This window comes from Nothobranchius furzeri, chromosome 12, assembly GCF_043380555.1.
Source record: "Nothobranchius furzeri strain GRZ-AD chromosome 12, NfurGRZ-RIMD1, whole genome shotgun sequence".
In the NCBI taxonomy this organism is placed as follows: Eukaryota; Metazoa; Chordata; class Actinopteri; order Cyprinodontiformes; family Nothobranchiidae; genus Nothobranchius; species Nothobranchius furzeri.
The window spans coordinates 31607228-31625097 of NC_091752.1; the positions used below are offsets into that span (position 1 = coordinate 31607228).

Genomic DNA, 17870 nt, shown 5'->3' on the forward strand with positions numbered 1-17870 from the left:
ATCTGTCAGGGGCTTAGAAGCTTACAACCAGATTTTTTCTGGATCGGTCAGGGATATAAAGGTTTTTGGACACTAACATCATGACAATAAAGGCAAACTAAAAATTTGCCTTATTTGTAACTCATTTTCTGCTTAGCCTCCCTGAAGGTGATCAGGTATGATTTTCAGACCTCAGCTCCACCGTCCTTTAGTAATGCAGCACAGTAGACCTGCAGACCAGGGTTAAGATGCCTCACATTCATGCAAATCTTTCAGGCCTATAAAAATGGAAGGTGAAAGGAGACATGTTATGCAAAACTCATCTTCTGCATCCTTTTGTGTAGCCATGTGGGTCTCTAACGCTCCAAATCTGAAAAAAATAAAAAATAAAAAAATAAAATCAAGCTGGATACACAAGCTGGATGGGTATGGGCACAACCAGCTCCAACTTGTTTTCTTAAAATTACAGAGCCCTAAAACAGCTCATTCTGGTACTGCAAACTGTCAAGAATAAAACAGCTGGAATCACTTCATGTGAGGGATGTGACCATAGAACTATAATTATTTTAAGATGTAAAAAGTAAGAATGAAGTAAGTATGACATCCTGTGGTAAAATTTGGTTACTGCAATCACTTTTTCGCTGCTGTTCCATGAGTTTCATGGCTGTTGCCAGTTACGGATCAGCACCAGAAGATTCTAAATGACAAGCATAAATGAGTCATACAGTAAGTTGAGAGGAGAAATACATTTTCATATTTGGTATTAGCACTCTTGGGTGTTTTACGGTAGGGCGCCCTTACCACACTTATTATGGTATTTTTTTCTCCAGCATTAGAGGAAGTGTGGGTGTTTGCTGTCTTGCTGTTAGCTTGTTGTTATAGATCTGAACAACTCATTAAAGGAAGTAAAATGCTGGGATTGACTCATTATTCACTTCACACACATTGAATATACTGTAATGTAGTATTTCTTCATAGAAAAAGTTGCTTGAGATATTTTCCATGCCAGCTGTTCTAATTCATTATTAGCATTATTAGCTCAATGTTAGCCTCTAGCCTGTTTCACCAGATATTAGAGTAAACAAAAAGATAGTGTGGCTTCTTCAGGGTACAACTTCTGGGTCGCTCATCTTTAGAGACTGCTTCCGGTCAGTAACAAGATGGCGCCTGTGCTTGGCTTAGCCTCGGTCACCGGCCACTTTTTCAAACTTTTCTCCACTAACCTCCTCTTTTCCACCTTGCTCCTGCCTGCGATCCTCTTCAGTAGTGTCCCTGCTACCATCTCCTATGATCACCAGACTCTTTTGTCCTTCAGTTCGTTCATGATCGCCCAAGATGCACCAAGGACGTACCTCCCTGTTTGGTTATCTGAGTGGTGCACTGGCCGGGAGTCAAACAATGATTCCAACCCATGCGCCTCCAGCAATGTTTATCCGGCCCGGGGAAAACGTCGGAGGAAAAGAGGTAAACGAGCAGGAATCCAGGTGAGAATAAGACTTCTCTTAAAGCGTGGTTTATCTAGTAAACATTGGCGTGAGCTTCTAGCTTCTTATCCTTTGTTTGGCGACTTGAGTGCCAGTTCCGCATTCCCGCCAGGCCGCGTTGCAACGCGGTTTCTCCATCCAAGTTTTTTAAGGCCGGTTTATCCTCATTCTTCAGTGGGTTCTCATCCTGTTCCCTCCATAAGTGGTTTTTATAAACTTTTATGAACTTCAGGGTTCATTTCAAGATCCTGGTTCTGGTCTATAGGGCCTTACATGGACAAGCACCATCTTACATTGGTGATCTTTTTTTTTTATTATCTTTATTTCATTCAATAAAAAAATAACACAACAGATACTAAACAATATTCATAAAAACACAATGTATATTTGAATGAAAGGGAGCAGATAGAAGAACAATCTTATTATTTCTGCCCCCTTTTTAAACTTAAATATCAATTTATATTTGTGCAGTCCCTCACCAGTTCTTTCAGTCCCGTAACTGTTCACATTTGTTAATTATTATGTCCACATCAATTGTCCGTTGTCATATACACTCAACACACGTGATTTAATGTGTAGACTGAACACTTTTAGAGTTCTTGACTCTTTCCATTCTCTGTCCAGGCAATTCCACAACTTCACACCATTCACAGATATGCTCATTTCCTTCATTCTTGTTCTAAATTTAGGTTTTTTGAAGATTTCAAATCCCTTCAACGAATAACTGCTATCTCTCTTTTCAAATATATGCTGAATATTCTTTGGCAATGTACCTTTATTTGATTTATACATTATATGCAATATTCTTCAGTTGACCAAACCATGAAATTTAATTACTTTATATTTTATAAATAATGGGTTAGATGGAGCTGTACTATGAGTGTTGTCTATAATTCTCATTGCTCTTTTCTGCAAAACAAACAAAGGTTGTGTATACGTTCTATATGCAGTTCCCCAGATTTCTACACAATAATTTAAGTATGGCAGAATCAGTGCATTGTATAGTAATAACAATCCTTCACTATTTAGTAAAAACTTTACGCTATATAATACTGCAATGGCTTTGGCCACTTTACCTTTTATATAGCCTATATGTGATTTCCAGCTTAGAGCTTCATCAATCATTACTCCCAAAAATTTGATTTCTTTTACCCTTTGAATTTCCATGTTATCTATTTCTAATATTACGTCTATATTTTCTTTGTCATTAAATAGAATGAAATTAGTTTTTTTAAGATTAAGTGTTAATTTATTTATATCAAACCAGTTTTTAACTTTTATCAGTTCAATATTTATCACATTAGTTACTTCATTTATATCAGACCCTGAATAAAACAATGTTGTATCATCTGCATACAAAACATAACCTAGTTTGTCAGACACATTTACCAAATCATTAATATACAGGTTGAACAATTTTGGTCCAAGGACCGACCCTTGTGGCACTCCATAAGCAATATTTCGTAGCTCTGATGTAATGCCATTAATCTGAACATATTGCTTTCTGTTATCTAAATAACGTCTAACCCATTGATGAGCAACCCCTCGTATTCCATACTGATATAATTTTTGCAGTAACCTTGAATGATCGATAATGTCAAAAGCTTGCTTTAAGTCAATAAAAACACTAATAAAGTATTCTCTATTGTCTATCGCTTCAGATATTTTCTCTGTTAAATCCATTATTGCCATTGTTGTTGAATGTTGGGTCCTGAATCCATACTGTTCATTATGTAAAATCATATTTTTTTCAATAAATTTATCCAACTGTGATGCAAAGACTTTTTCTAGTATTTTGGAAAACTGTGGAAGTAGTGACACTGGCCTATAATTTGTGAAATTATGTTTATCACCATTCTTAAACAGTGGAACCACTTTTGCTATTTTCATAGCATCAGGGAAGACTCCAGTAGAAAGTGACAAATTACATATATAAGTAAAAGGATCAATAACAGATTCTATTATGGTCTTTACAGTCATCATGTCCAAATCCTCACAATCAGTTGATCGCTTATTTCCACAGTTTTTTACAATTTCTCGTATTTCCTCTTTTTCTATTTGCCAAGGAAAATACTACTGACATTATTTACTACTGTACTCAAATTGTCTTCAATTAAAGTGTCATGACCCATCAAACTCCTCCCTACATTTACAAAAAAATCATTGAATTCATTAGAGATTTCTTTTACATCATAAATGTCTACATTGTCTTTGACAAAGTAATTTGGTACCTTAGATTTAGTTTTATTTCTGTTCATCACACTATTTATTATTCCCCATGCAGCCTTTGTATTAGCCTTATTCTTTTCCAATAATTCACCATAATAATCTTTTTTCCTTTTCCTAATTAATGCTATTAATTTATTTTTATATTTTTTATATCAGTCTTCTGTTACTCTTGTCTGTGATTTTAAAAAATTCCTATACAGCTGGTTTTTTTTTGCACATGCATTTCTTATTCCTTTAGTCATCCATGGTTGATCTACCCTTTTACCACTACTTTTGAATAATTTACAGTTATTATTATATAATTTCATCAATTTTTTCATGAAGGACTTATATGCAGTGTTGACATCCCTTACATATACTTCCTCCCAATTCTGCATTTCAAGATCCTTCTTTAGCGCTTCCCATGCTCTAAATGATCTATCTCGTTTGTAATTTAACGAGGTTTCTTGCTTTATCAATTGTTTATTTTTCATTACTGCAAAGACAGGCAGATGATCACTAATATCGGCCATCAATACCCCACTCCTCAATACATCATCTTTTTTATTTGTAAATATATTATCAATTATAGTAGCACTATGTGCTGTGATCCTGGTTGGTTTGGTGATTAACGGAAATAATCCTAAACTGTACATAGAATTGATGAAATCATTTGTTTTCTGTCCAGCAGGCAGCTCTATATTAATATTAAAGTCTCCACACAAGAGCAAGGTTTTGTTCTTTATGTGATCACCCAATTCACTGATTCTTTCAGTGAATGTCTTAATACAAGCACCAGGTGCTCTATAAACACAACCAACCAGGATATTTTTTGATGTATTATTATTAATTTCCACAGTTATTACTTCCATGACCCCATCCTCAATCATTGTCATGTCTTCAACTAATTTACATTTCAAATCTGTTCTAATAAACAAAGCTACCCCACCTCCTCTTTTGTATGTTCTATTAGCAAAAAAAAGTTCATATCCCTCTAATAAACTTCATCCATCATGTCGTTCCTGAGCCATGTCTCTGTTATTGCAATCACACTTAATTTATTTTCGAGTTTACTGAAATAATCTTGTATTATTTGTAATTTACCAAACAAACTTCTACTGTTGATGTGGATAATTGATAGCCTATCTCCTGTGATTATCTCACTGTTCAATTTTTCATCTTCATAATAATCACAATTTATGTTTAAATCAAAAAAGCTTTCATCTATCTTATTATCAATATCATATATTTTTTCCTCTGTGTCCATGTAAACTAATTTATTTCCTCATTTTTTTACTATTCAGTAGCCCTACTGGTAGCCTGCAAGTTCTTCATAATTTTTATTTTCTTTAATTTATCAGTATTTCTTATCCATATTATTCACTTGTATCTTTCTAGTTCTGCCATTTCTTTGATAACCAAAATCTTTGCCTGTTCTGGAGACCCGTTCAATTTAATGAACACTGCAGTTTGAGGTCCATGTTGATTGTATTTTTTTCTGCTTTCTCAGAAGTCTTGCTTGCCTTGCTATGTCTGCATATTTCTTAATCAGGTGTTCGTTTATATATACATTTGTTCCCTTCAGCTTTCTTCCTTGTTTAAGCAATTCTTTCTTTTGTTTTCTGTTCACCAATCTGATAATGATTGCAGGTTTCTGATTTTTGTTCTTACTTGGAAGAGGATGGCACCCCTCTATATCCTTGCTATCTATGTTTATCCCTTTGCTGCCAAGAAAGTCTATTACCTGTTTCTCTAAGCTGTTTAATTCATGCTCTGGTGGATCTCTACTTTCTGCTGCTGTTACCCTAGCATAAGTCCTGTGCATTGTTTCAAGTCCAGTCACTATTACATCATTTATTCTAGAGTATTGTTCCAGCTCAGACACTCGAATTTCCAGCATAGCAATTCTTCTTAATTTTGTCTTCTCAAGTCTTTGATCTCTTTTACTAATTCCAATATTGCTTTCTGCTGCTTCGAGATTGTTGACGTTTCTTCTGACATGAAGTTTAGTGATCTCTTTATGTCTTCCAATTCCTCCTCAGTCACGTTATTATTTTTTCTTCTTAGTCCCTACACCCCCAGCAGGTTCCTGAGGTCCAGTGACCAAAGCCTACTGGTTGTGCAGCACACCAGGCTAAAGACCAAAGGTGACAGATCATTTGCTGCTGTGGCCCCCAGACTCTGGAAATCTCTCTCTCTCTCTCTGAGCCTGAGATCAGTGGACTCAGTGGTCTCCTTTAAAAAGCAGCTGAAAACGCACTTGTTCAAGCTGGCTTTTGTATGACCTTCTTCACCACTCTCTCTTTATTCTGCTCTCCCCACCTATTCCACCTTCCTCAGGATCCACTGATTTCCCTCTTTCCTATTCACTCTCTCTCTCTTTCTTTACATTTTTTTAACCACAATTGTCTATTTTTTGCTCATTTTAAATATATTTTTAACCATTTTATAAATTCATTTTTTGTATTTTTTGTTTTTGTGAAGAGCCTCGTGATTTTTATCTTGAGACACGCTATAGAAATGATATTTTCTTCTTTTCTTCTTTACCAGCTTCTGTTCTTCAACTCTGGAACTTTTTGCCTGCCGGTGATGTTGAATTACAAATATTGGTGCTGCAGTGTTAGCTTGTTACAGATTCGGCAACCTCACAAACTCACTAATTGTAAACAGTAACTACATCCATTTTTTAAAGATTTTTAAAAAGAGAAAAACTGACAACCCCCCAGCCGACAGGAAATTAAATCTGTTCCAACAGGATTGAGATATTACTGTTTTGTGATTTTGGCACTGTAGAATTCTCACATATTGCTCCTTCAATCCATCTCTTCATTTGCAGCTTCTATGTTCCTTCTCATTTATTTTGTTCACCGCTTGATAGAGTTCCATCTTTAAATCCTACTTTCTTGCATTTGAAATAAAAAAAAACATCTGCAGGTGAAAAAAAAACACGAAACAGGTCAAGTCAAAGCGAGTATGTTGATTTTTGGGATCTGCCCATATTTCTACAAATGAAGCCTTATTTTTTAAGAATTCCTTTTCCCTACTGAGATCAAACAATTCTTTATTTTAGACACCTAGAAAGAAAATAAATTCATTGACGTACACAATTTTGATTTGCCACTGAAACAAACAATGCACTGTTACTGTTAAGATCCCCCTACTGGTGTGGATAACCAATAGCAATGCTTAACTGGTTAGATTTTCTAGCTGATAAAATATATTTTCAGTATTTTTTTTTTTAGAGTTTTTGTCTCATCAAGTGAAAACAACCACCATGGCATGATATCAAACATTGTATTAAAATCATGAGTTAACAAATAGGTGACATATATGTGAGATAAACAGAGTTAGTTGATAGTGGACATTGTTTAGACATTCAGTGGTTTACACACACATTAATGATTTGGATTATAGTGAGAAAAATGAAAAGAAAAAAAATCACAATCTTAAGTCTCAGTGACTTAGTCCTTATCAACATATTCACAGTAAGTTAAAACCAAAATATACACACGTACTTGCTCCCTAACGGTACACTGGAAATTCTTTTGATGTTAAGAGTTCTACTTATTGTGTTTTTACATAAAATTAGTCATCTCATTTCTCTAGTATTTTTTATAGTTTTGACCTAAAAGAGCAATGTATAATCATTTACTTTCAGTCAAAACTAAAAGGAAACAGTTCATACAAATTTTACAGATTTCAAAGTGCAAGACTATGATGGAGGGGAGAAAAGTGCATGAGTCCTGCCTCACAAAATTCCATCGTGTCACTGTTTTAGGTAATCACACATCAAAACCATGCGGATACCGCGACCACACACCAGAACTTTTCACGTAAAATCTAAAAAAGAAAAAAATGTTCCAGCATGAAGATGTGATCACCTAGTGAAGCAATGCAAAGGTGCCTTTTGCCAAGCCACAGGCAGCAGTGTGGTACAATAACAAGAACATTTTCAAAAAATATATAGTGATACATATTGCTAGCAAACATGTAAAATTACTCAATTATAACTGCTTTTATAGCATTTAGTCAAATAACCAATGGTTTTACTTACGAGGTTTAGATACTTTTACAGCATTTTTTTAATTTATCATTATTTACCGGTCCTGTCGTTAATGACCAAATAAACCTCTGCTTGGGGGGCCGAGGCTGGAGATTTGAGGCATGTTATGAAAAAACGTAAGGGACTTGGTGCCACACACTGCTGTGTGTGGCTTTGTCTTCACCGACATTTGTCCGGCAGCAAGCACAGTGTGCAACAACACGACACATTTGGGTCACAAGTGCCATACATTTACATCCTCAGGCTCAATGTCTCTCTCTCACACACACTCACACACACAAACACACAGACACACACACACACACGCACACACACACACACACACACACACACACACACACACACACACACACACACACACACACACACACACACACACGAGTGGCAGTTCCGTTTACTAAACACATACACAACTTTTCAAAGCTCACCTGGAGCAGAAATTATTTTCACACAGAACAAAAAATGTATTTATATTATCACAATCCAGAGTCTTGATGCATGCAGTGCTTCTAGGGTTTTGTTCCAGGATTGGACATTATTAGTTTTTCAGAGTGTTAATATTGATGCATGTGTAGTTTTATAACCTCAAGGCTAACTAACTAATTTCACTCTTAGATGTGATATAAGACTATAGTTGACATCATTTTGGAACAAAAGTGAAATTATGTTATTCATCTTTGCTTCAGCTGACAAATTTAGTTTGTGTGGTTAGCCTTAACATTAAGTGTGTGTGTGTATTAGTGGATATTTATAGGGTAACACAAACAAAACAACTAGAGGGAAAGGGGAAAAAGCCTTGGCACTGATTTGGTATCATCACACTGACACAGACCAAGGAGTCTGTACAACAGAGTGTAAATAAATGCGTCAAGGATTGTGTTTCCTTTTATGTTTACTTCTTTTCCACATACTCCTTAAATCTTCATCCACCTCCTCCTCTTCTTTCTCACTGTGTGGGAGAGCAGTCGTCCAGATCCAGCAGCTCCCTGACCAGTCTCTCTCCAAACTGCGCTCGGCTGTAGCGTTTGACCGTGTAGGCGTCGGACATCTTGTAGAGGATGTATGCGTTGTTGATGGCGATGCTGATGCTTAACCAGAACACCTGCTGCCAGGTCTTGTTGGGCTTATGGAAGATAAAATACCTGTGGGACAAAAAAATAGCAGCTTACAGCTAAGTTTTTTTTTTCTATCTAATGTCGGAGAACACTTCAGTTCTGGTTGATGTTGCACATACTTGCTGTACTTATCATCGTATTTGCAGATGTAGCTGAGGTGAGCTGCAAATGCCTCAACAGCCAAGGGACATGGGATTTCACCACTTTTCCTCTTAATGATCAGACCTGCCAAGAACACACAGACAACAAACATGAAGTGAGAAATAATTAGTTTTTTTTGGACTTTGTTTCAGCACCGGCGATCACTTTGTCATGCCGACTGGGCTAGTACAGTAAACTGAAGGCTTTAAAAAGAGGTTTTTATTTTATTTTAATCATAGTTTTTCCTCCTTACCCCATGATTACCTGTATAAAACACCTGCAGTCATCATTACTTTGCAGAAAATGGCTTCTCAGGCAAAAGCATTAAATTTCCTCTAATTAAAACTCTTTTCTGATTGTTTGGGGCATCTAGAAAAAAATGTATGGAGAAGACAAGGTGAGCACTATACCATCAGTCACATGTCATGCCAACAGTAGGGGCTGCTTCTCAGTAAATGTTAACTCACGTATGGTTTCGCCTCAAAAACAGACACGAATACAGAACGGTAACTAAATATCCTCCCAGAGGAACTCCTCCAACCACCCATGAACATCATGGAGCACCGTCCCTTAAAGATAAAGCTGGGATCTGCAGCCTGTGGCTCTTGTACCATAGGAATGATAAACAAATTCATACTTTTATATATAGATATAATGGAAAAAAAAGGTTTATGCAGCTTACTCTTTGATGGAATAATTTCCAATAAAGGGGGTAGACTAATTAATGCTGTGTATTTTTAGAGCTATTCCTGTTTTTTATGATTTCTCACAAGCGTCAACATCCCATATTAAAAAATAAATCTACACTCATATCTGAGATCTGAATCTTTTTTTCAGAATCCTGACTTTAATCTCAGAATTCTGCCTTTCTTAGCAATCTTGATTTTAATCTAAAATGACTAACTCTGCCTCATCCTTCCATCACATAAATCTCATTTAACAGTTCTAAACAAGTTTTATTTGGGTGGAAAAAACAGCTCTTTGGATTGAAAGAGTGGCAGACCCTTGGGCTAAAGTGAAAGCATTAATATTTTGGTTCCATGAAAAGGGAACTCCTGACACCTGATTTCCATCCAGAACTTGTGGTCAATCTTTAAAAGGGGAGTGGACGGACGGGATGCTTACTGACGTGCCAATTTTAACTTACCGGTATGTTGTATTTCAAAATGTCAATAAAGCTTGTTTTTGCAGAAATTTGCAAGTCATGTGAATACACTTTTAAAATAAAGATCTTAATGTCTTTCCTTCTTTTGCACCTTGTTTTGTTGGGGAGTATGCATTGGAGAGGAACCTGAAGTGTCCCTTGTTGTACCAGCTGATCAGAGACATGCTTCCTTTCATCATCACACGGGACTGGCCCCGCTGTGCTGGTGTGGAGCTGCAGACCAGCATGCTTTGTGGTAAACCTGTGCAGTCACTTTTCCTGGTGCTCAACAAACCACAGCAGTAGATATCTGGAGTGGGATAAAGAAAGAATTCAAATTACTTCAATTTGTATGAAGATAAGACCTTTGTAGAATTTCAATTGACACTTTTATTAATGTTACAAAATGACCAAAAAGTGATTTCGCTGGAGCGGTTCGCAGCAGAGTGTGAAGCAGCTGGGATAAGGATCAACTCCTTTAACCCTCCCACTGTCCTAATGGGTGTGACCCCGCGAGGAAAGTTGACCATTGAGCAGGGTTGATGGCTTATCCCTTGGGTCCACGTGGCAGGGGTGAGGAGTGAGCACCACCTCACCCCTGCCATGTGGACCTCAAGGGATAAACCATCAACCCTGCTCAATGGTCAACTTTCCTTGCGGGGTCACCCATAAAGAGAGTGGGAGGGTTTAGCTGAGACCATGGTCTTGGTAGAATGCCTTCTCTGGGTCAGAGATGAGGTCCTGCCTCAAGTGGAGGAGTTTAAGTATCTCAGGGTCTTGTTCACAATTGAGGGAAAGATGGAGCGGGGGATTGACAGGCTGATTGGTGCTGCATCCGCAGTGATGCGGGTGTTGTACCGGTCTGTCGTGGTGAAGAGAGAGCTGAGCCGGAAGGCAAAGCTGTCGTTTTACCGGTCGTTCTACGTTCCTACCCTCACCTTAGTCACGAGTTTTGGGTAGTGATTGAAAGAATGAGATCACGGATACAAATGGCCAAAATTTTCTCCGCAGGGTTTCTGGGCTCTCCCTTGGATAGGGTGAAAGCTCGGTCATTCGAGAGGAGCTCGGAGTAGACTCCCTGCTCCTCCGCATCAAGAGGAGCCCGTTGAGGTGGCTCGGGCATCTAGTTAGGATGCCTTCCTGGTGAGGTTTTCCGGGCACACTCGTGAGGAGACCTAAAGAAAGACCCAGGACATGTTGGAGGGACTATGTCTCTCACCTGGCCAGGGAAAACCCTAAGATTTCCCCAAAAGAGCTGGCCCAAGTGGGTGGGGAGAGTGAAGTCTGGGCCTCTCGACTTAGGCTAGTGCCCGCGCAAGCCGACTCCGGGTAAGTGGATAAATATGGATGGATGCATGTTTACAAAACTATTCCACATCAGTCTGATCTTTAAATTGGAAAAAAAAAATGTTTGCCACTGCACAAAAAGAACAGACTCTTTATCTCTAAACAACAATTCCATATCTTTATTTCTTACAATAATATGAGGATGCAAAACAATCGTGAGCAGATTTAAACTTCTTCCATCTGCGTCCACAGCCATTGCTGAAGAATAATGCAGGATAATTAAATGCTAATTAATTCTACAAGATAAAAATGCTGGACGTCTTCCCACAAAGAGGTTAATAGCTTCACTAAATTAGAATGGCAAATGACAATTTTATCTCTGGAATTTTCCTCTTTTACTTGGTAAACTCAAATTCCAGCTGTGCTTTTTGAGTCGAGGTCAACTCAGAAACCAAAATGAAAAACATCTTCTTCAGCTTCCACCGTTTTTAGACTCCTGACTTGAATGCATGATTGAAAAAGCAAATTTTTCTTTATTCTTTTCAAAAACATCATGATTTTTTCCTAATCAGCTCCCATCAGGTGTTAAATGGAGGCTTTTTTATTAATCATATCATAAAAATATATACAGGGTCAAATTTTCTTCAAAATACCACAAAATCTAAGCATAAATTCTAATTAGAAGACAAACACTGATGCAAAAGATGAAGCTACAAATAATTATGGGATGGAATAATCTATTTTTTCCTTTTCACAATGACTGTTCGATGTTCCCTTTGCTAAAGGAGATAAAAGGGAGAATCAAAATGTCCTTCTCTAGTATTTCGAGAGTGCAATCACCTCTTATTATACCACTCAGATTATTCTGAGTCATTTCACTCGATTATAATTTTTCTAAAGGAAATAATCAATCACCATGATCCTCAGTGATGAGAATAGCGATGTGAAATACTCTTTCATCTTTCTACTTCATTTTCTCTTCCTTCCTGGACATTTAGAGTCATTATCATGAACATTTCGGAAGAAAACAAAGAGGATCCACGGAAAAATAGCATTTGATTGTGTAGCTGAGAAAAAGACTGGAAAATACAAATTTATATTAAAAAAAATTTTAACTCATGCTTTGTTTGAGCTTTTCTTATTTTTTTCTTTGGCATGGAAATCCTTAAGTGTATGTTTTTGAATTAGAAGACACCCCCATCTTTTTTGTGCCTTTTATCTGTGGATGCGTCATTAAACCACAATTAAAATTAAATTACTAATAAATTACAAACACAAAAAACACTTAAAAGTGAAGGGGTGATGTGATGAGAAATATTGCATTGTGCTCCCAATCAGATACAGGTGGGAGAGAACATACTACTACAACATGTTTGTGCACCTTGTTTGCTGAATTTGGAGAAGAGGCTGAGGCTCGTGATGGACGGTCCGGTAAAGATGATGGCGTTCTTGCCTGAGATGTTCTGGCAAAGCTGTTTGGCCACAAGGCTGTGGAGCTGAGGTTTGTTCTTCAGGGTGGCCAGACCATCTGTACCCTGTCCATCCTTAAGATGGACGGAGATCTGCAGTGTAGGCGGTAAAATAGGTACAAAAACAAACGTTATTCCACTTCTAAATTGAGCCCCATCGTGTTTAGATGGAGGCAACATGCAAAGTCCAAATCTAGGCTGTGGATATTCAGATTCTTTTGGTCATGCCCATCTGCTAACAAACACACACACACACACACACACACACACACACACACACACACACACACACACACACACACACACACACACACAATGACAATGTGACATCATAATGTACCAGCTAACATCATAGTGTACCTCTTGGTCAATAGCGGTGGCAATTTTAAATTTAAATGCAGCGCAGTTTTTACCTGAAGACAGCACAACACTGACAGTTTTAAGCAGTTTTAAGATGCACTAAAGTGCCAAACTATTGACCGCATGTGTCTACAGCACGATTAGACACTCGTTTATATAGTTTATCAGCAAAAAAAAGTTGATTTGGGGGTGACTTGCTCTTTAAAGAGGATGCAAATGAAGACACAACTGGCCAGATCCCACTGTGGATACTTTCTGCTTTGTTGACCCAGAAACAGGTTTTGGAAAAAAAAAAAAAAAGTCACAAAGATTTTTCCAGTATCTTTCAAAGTTAAATTGAACAGACTTGCACTTTGATTTCAAATGATTAAATGCAAATGTAACATATTTTCTGGAGTTGGTTCAGCCACATTTAGGCAAATATAATCTTTATAATTTCATTACTTTTTCACCAGTTTTAAATCTCTGGAGGCAAAACTCAGACATTGGTTTCCTCTTCAATTGCATATTGGGGAAGTACGAGTATTTCCATTTAATATCTTGCTCTGAGTGATGCTCATAATTTTTAGAGAATCAAAATAGAAAAACAAAATAGTTTCTGAATCCACGTCCCTACTGGGAGCCGTGAACATTCACAGGATCAGAGTGTGCTGAGACATGATGCTTTGCACAACGTGCCAAGTCTTAAAAGCAACACAATGCTACAATCAGCAATGAGAGCCAATATTAAGCATGCCAAAAAAAGTTTGCAAACAGTTCTATGAAACTTTTGCACTTTCAGTTGGGTTGAAAGGCAGTAGCCTGATCAGCTGGGGTCTACTTTAGTCTTGCAGCTGTTTGAATAAAGTGTGTTATCACACCTTTGTGTATTCATGTGTGTATCCACTGGCTAATGGAAATGCATCGATTTGTTTCACTAATTCATTTTATTTCCTTGCCCCCCCCCCCGACACACTTCATTTAGGAAGAGAATATATCAGTGGAGACATAAGTTGGTGTGCAGACTGTCTGCTAAATGGCTGCAGTCAAGTTAAATGGATGGGAAAATACAAAATGACTCCAATGACCAAGCATTTATGCTTTCTGCACAATACTCCTTTATTTACACATAAAAGACGCAAGATTACAAGGAGTATGGTGCATTGATGAACTAATCTATTTATTTTCTATTCATCAAAAAAACTGTCAAATTAAAATTCTATTTCTATTTGCTACTCACCCTTGTTAATGCCATTCTGGCCTGCCTCCAGTTAAAAAAAAAATTGAAACCCTCCTCTTGTACTATCTGTGTCCCTCAGTCCTTCAGAGGCACTTCTCTAATTGCTCCCAAAGTCTGGCTATGGTTTTATTCTTGGGCAGGTCATTCTCAAATAAAGTTCTCCAGTTGAGAAATATTAGTTCAGTTAAAAGCCATGAATATGAGTTTGTTTTATGCTGTGCTACTACAGTTTTTCACAGCGTTAGTAACAGGGTAAAAAGTGTGAAGCTGTGACATCAGACACTGTTATCTTCTTTCTCCAGGTGTCTCTGCCTGTCCTCCTACCTTCGTCACTCTCTTTTTCTGCTCTGTCTCTCTCTTTCTGAGTGTGCATGCCCTGTTCACTTTGGTTTAGCCCTTCAAGTTTGTACATTTTTCCAGGTCATTGTTTTAGATGAAAGTTGTCAAATAGCCTATTAAAAGATTGGCTTTTCACAGAAAAACACAATTCCCTCATCTTGATTGCTTATACTTTAGAGATGTTGTAAGCATACAATGTTTAGATAATTTTAGTTATGTTCTTTTTTGTAATCCATTGAAATCTAGAAGTGACCTTTTTTCTCTCTTATTTTCGCCAAAAGCAGAGAAACATGGTACTGAAGTCTATCATCTCGAGATGCAAATAACTGGTTATATAACTAAAACTGACTTTGCTATCATTAATTATTTAATAATGTGTTGTTGGCTACTAAATTCGGTGACATTTAGCTGTTTTCCTTTAAAAAGCACTGCAATTTCCAGAAATTAGTCACAGCTGCAGAAACTCCCTGCAGCATTCAAAAGTGAATCATAGAGTAATGGGGAAAAATGTGTTGCTTTAATGTCACACATCATTTTCGTATCATGCAAAGAGCCAACTGTATTTCTGTCTTCAACTGGTGAAGCAATGGCAGCAGGAACCTCTATATACAGCATGTGAAGAAGGGAAACCAGTAAAAGCAACGTGACTCACAGGTGTCACGTTGTTTTACGCTAGCTACCGCTAGCTGCACACATCAAATTCAAATCACTAGCATTGTGATACAAAGTTCTGTTTGGTACAGCTCCCATCTATCTGAATCCTCTTGTAAATGCTTACGTCACAGCCCGGCTGCTCCGGTCATCGTGGGAATGTCGGCTAGCAGTGCCTACGCCACTCTCAGGACAATCCAGACTCTTTTCATGTATGGAATAACCTACCAAGCACTACTAGAACAGAGGCTTCCTTGTCGGTTTTCAAGAATCTCCTGTAGACCCTGTAATTAAGAAAACATCTTCTAAACTAGCACCCTGCCAGCACCTGTACCCCACTCAACTGCACACTCCATGTTCGCTTCCCTCTATGATTGATTATGCTGCCTCACTGCCACACAGGATTGACCAAATAGTGTTTGTTGTTAGCCTCAAGGGTAACCTGCTGGCTTGATTATCACCTGTAAGCTGCTTTGGACAAAAGTGTCTGCTAAAAACATAGACATAAACATTAACATAAACAATACTGGAGGGCAAACACACAACTTTGAGGTACTCCTGATGCCTGTTGTTGTTTTTTAACAGGAAAAAATATGAGCTGATGCACAACAAAAGGTGTTTGATGTACATGCTGACTCTAAATCCAACTAATCATCTTCGGCATGTGCTGAAAAGTCACAATTGGACTAATTGGACTTAATAAATGATGAATTTTCAAAAATATTTTTGCTACCAACCACATTTACTTCTAAATGCTAAATTAAACCACATTTACTTCTAAATGCTAAATTAATTTATCTGCCATAAAAAACAGAATTTCAACTAAAACTGTTTTCCATCAACCACATTCTTCCCCTGACAACAGGGTCATCACTGAGTAACTAGGACACTCAGTTAGAAACATGTTGAAGATGAAACTTTAATTGGGTTTTTTAAAGCACAATTCCAGTCACTTTCATTATTATGAGCAGAAGTTCCAGCGGCAAAATTCTCCAACCTTTCTGACATAAATGCCTCATGTCAAAGACGCCATAGGGCACACATACAAAACACCTGCGCATTGCCAATGGTATATTTTAGGATAAAAAATCTGCAGTCTGAAAGTGGAAAAATGTTGAAAAACCTGGGATATTAATACAACAAAACTACGAGTGTGTGAGATGGGACTTCTTATCTTATGGAAAGCCTGCAGTGTTTCTGAGAGTTGGACAGGTCTGTCAATCTCTTTACATTTGCAGTCCTGCAAATAAGTCATGAATGTGGTGTTACATAAGAGCCAAGCATAGGACTGAAGGTTGAATAAGGGCAACATTGTTAGTCAGCAAAGCAGCTGTCTGAAGTTGCTGCAGCTCTGATCTTATCCAAATCCAGGAAGTACTTCACTTTTAAAACTACTTTATAAAACTGACCCTTGCATCTTTTGCACATCAGTGTGGAAAACTGTGATATGAAGCAACATAAACAACCTCAGAATTAAGGTTCAAACTTGGTCAGATCCTCTGATGTTTTCATGAAAGCCTTTTTGACTTTGATTTCAGGCAGAACAGAAACTTCTAGCTCTCATATTTCATGTACCACGCTCAACTTTTGCCATTTAGTCTGAAAGAAAAAAATTAAATAGCATCAAAGCAGACACGTTGTCCCTTCAGTTTTTCCTGAAACTAAAACAATTGTAACCCCTGCTGACTGTCGCACCCCTTCTATCGGTCTGCAAGTCTACCTGACAGATAAATCCAGTGGAGGTGCACTGTCGAACCCAGAGGCTGAACTTCCTCTTCTTCCTCTTCCTCAGCTCTCTTTCTGTACAGGTGGTGATGAAAACAGGATCCTCATCTATTAACGGCTCATGAAGAACCTTCAAATACAAGAACAATGGTTGTAAAATTATTTTTTAAATCGCTACAGGAAATTAACCTGAGATTAAAGAATTCAAATATGTAATTAAACAGTCTGAAGACAGTACAAAAGTGTTAAAAGTCAACCAATGTTTTATTGGTGATTTGATTGAAGTTTAAGTGAGCGATGATCAGAAGCCCCGATCTACCATTGCACCAGTAAGAACTGGGCATTTACCAGTCAAATATGGGGTTATTAAAAAATTATGAGGCTACAGCAGCTCTTGAACACATTACAACCTGGGGCTTTTAGTTCTCTGTAGGTGTCCATTAAAATATTTTGTTTCACTCTGAAGAAACTTGAAACATGAAATCTACAGCACTGGTTTTAAACATCGTGCAACACAAGAGGACAGCATGCAACTTGTTTTACTGGTCTCAAATTTTTTGACTTTTTATAAATGAAATATTTAAGTAAATGAAATAAAAAATCACAAAATACATTAAAGGGATACTATGCAACTTTTTCATATTTTAAAGAGCGGGTCAATTGAGCCTCGGAGTCCTTCTCCACCC

At 37.5% G+C, this 17870-nt stretch overlaps 1 protein-coding gene across 1 annotated transcript in view; it reads right to left on the reverse strand.

Annotated features, from left to right (window-relative positions):
• Window positions 1-2084: 2084 nt before the first annotated feature.
• The window catches only part of pgbd5 (piggyBac transposable element derived 5), a 30191-nt gene continuing 14405 nt past the window's right edge, over window positions 2085-17870 (reverse strand). Inside the window, exons 3-7 of the mRNA XM_015944819.3 lie at window positions 17180-17314; window positions 12803-12983; window positions 10247-10444; window positions 8969-9074; window positions 2085-8876 (exon numbers count right to left, since the gene is read on the reverse strand). Of these exons, the coding sequence (XP_015800305.1) occupies window positions 8681-8876; window positions 8969-9074; window positions 10247-10444; window positions 12803-12983; window positions 17180-17314 (816 nt within the window). The 3' untranslated portion in view covers window positions 2085-8680. The remainder of the gene's footprint in view (window positions 8877-8968; window positions 9075-10246; window positions 10445-12802; window positions 12984-17179; window positions 17315-17870) is intronic.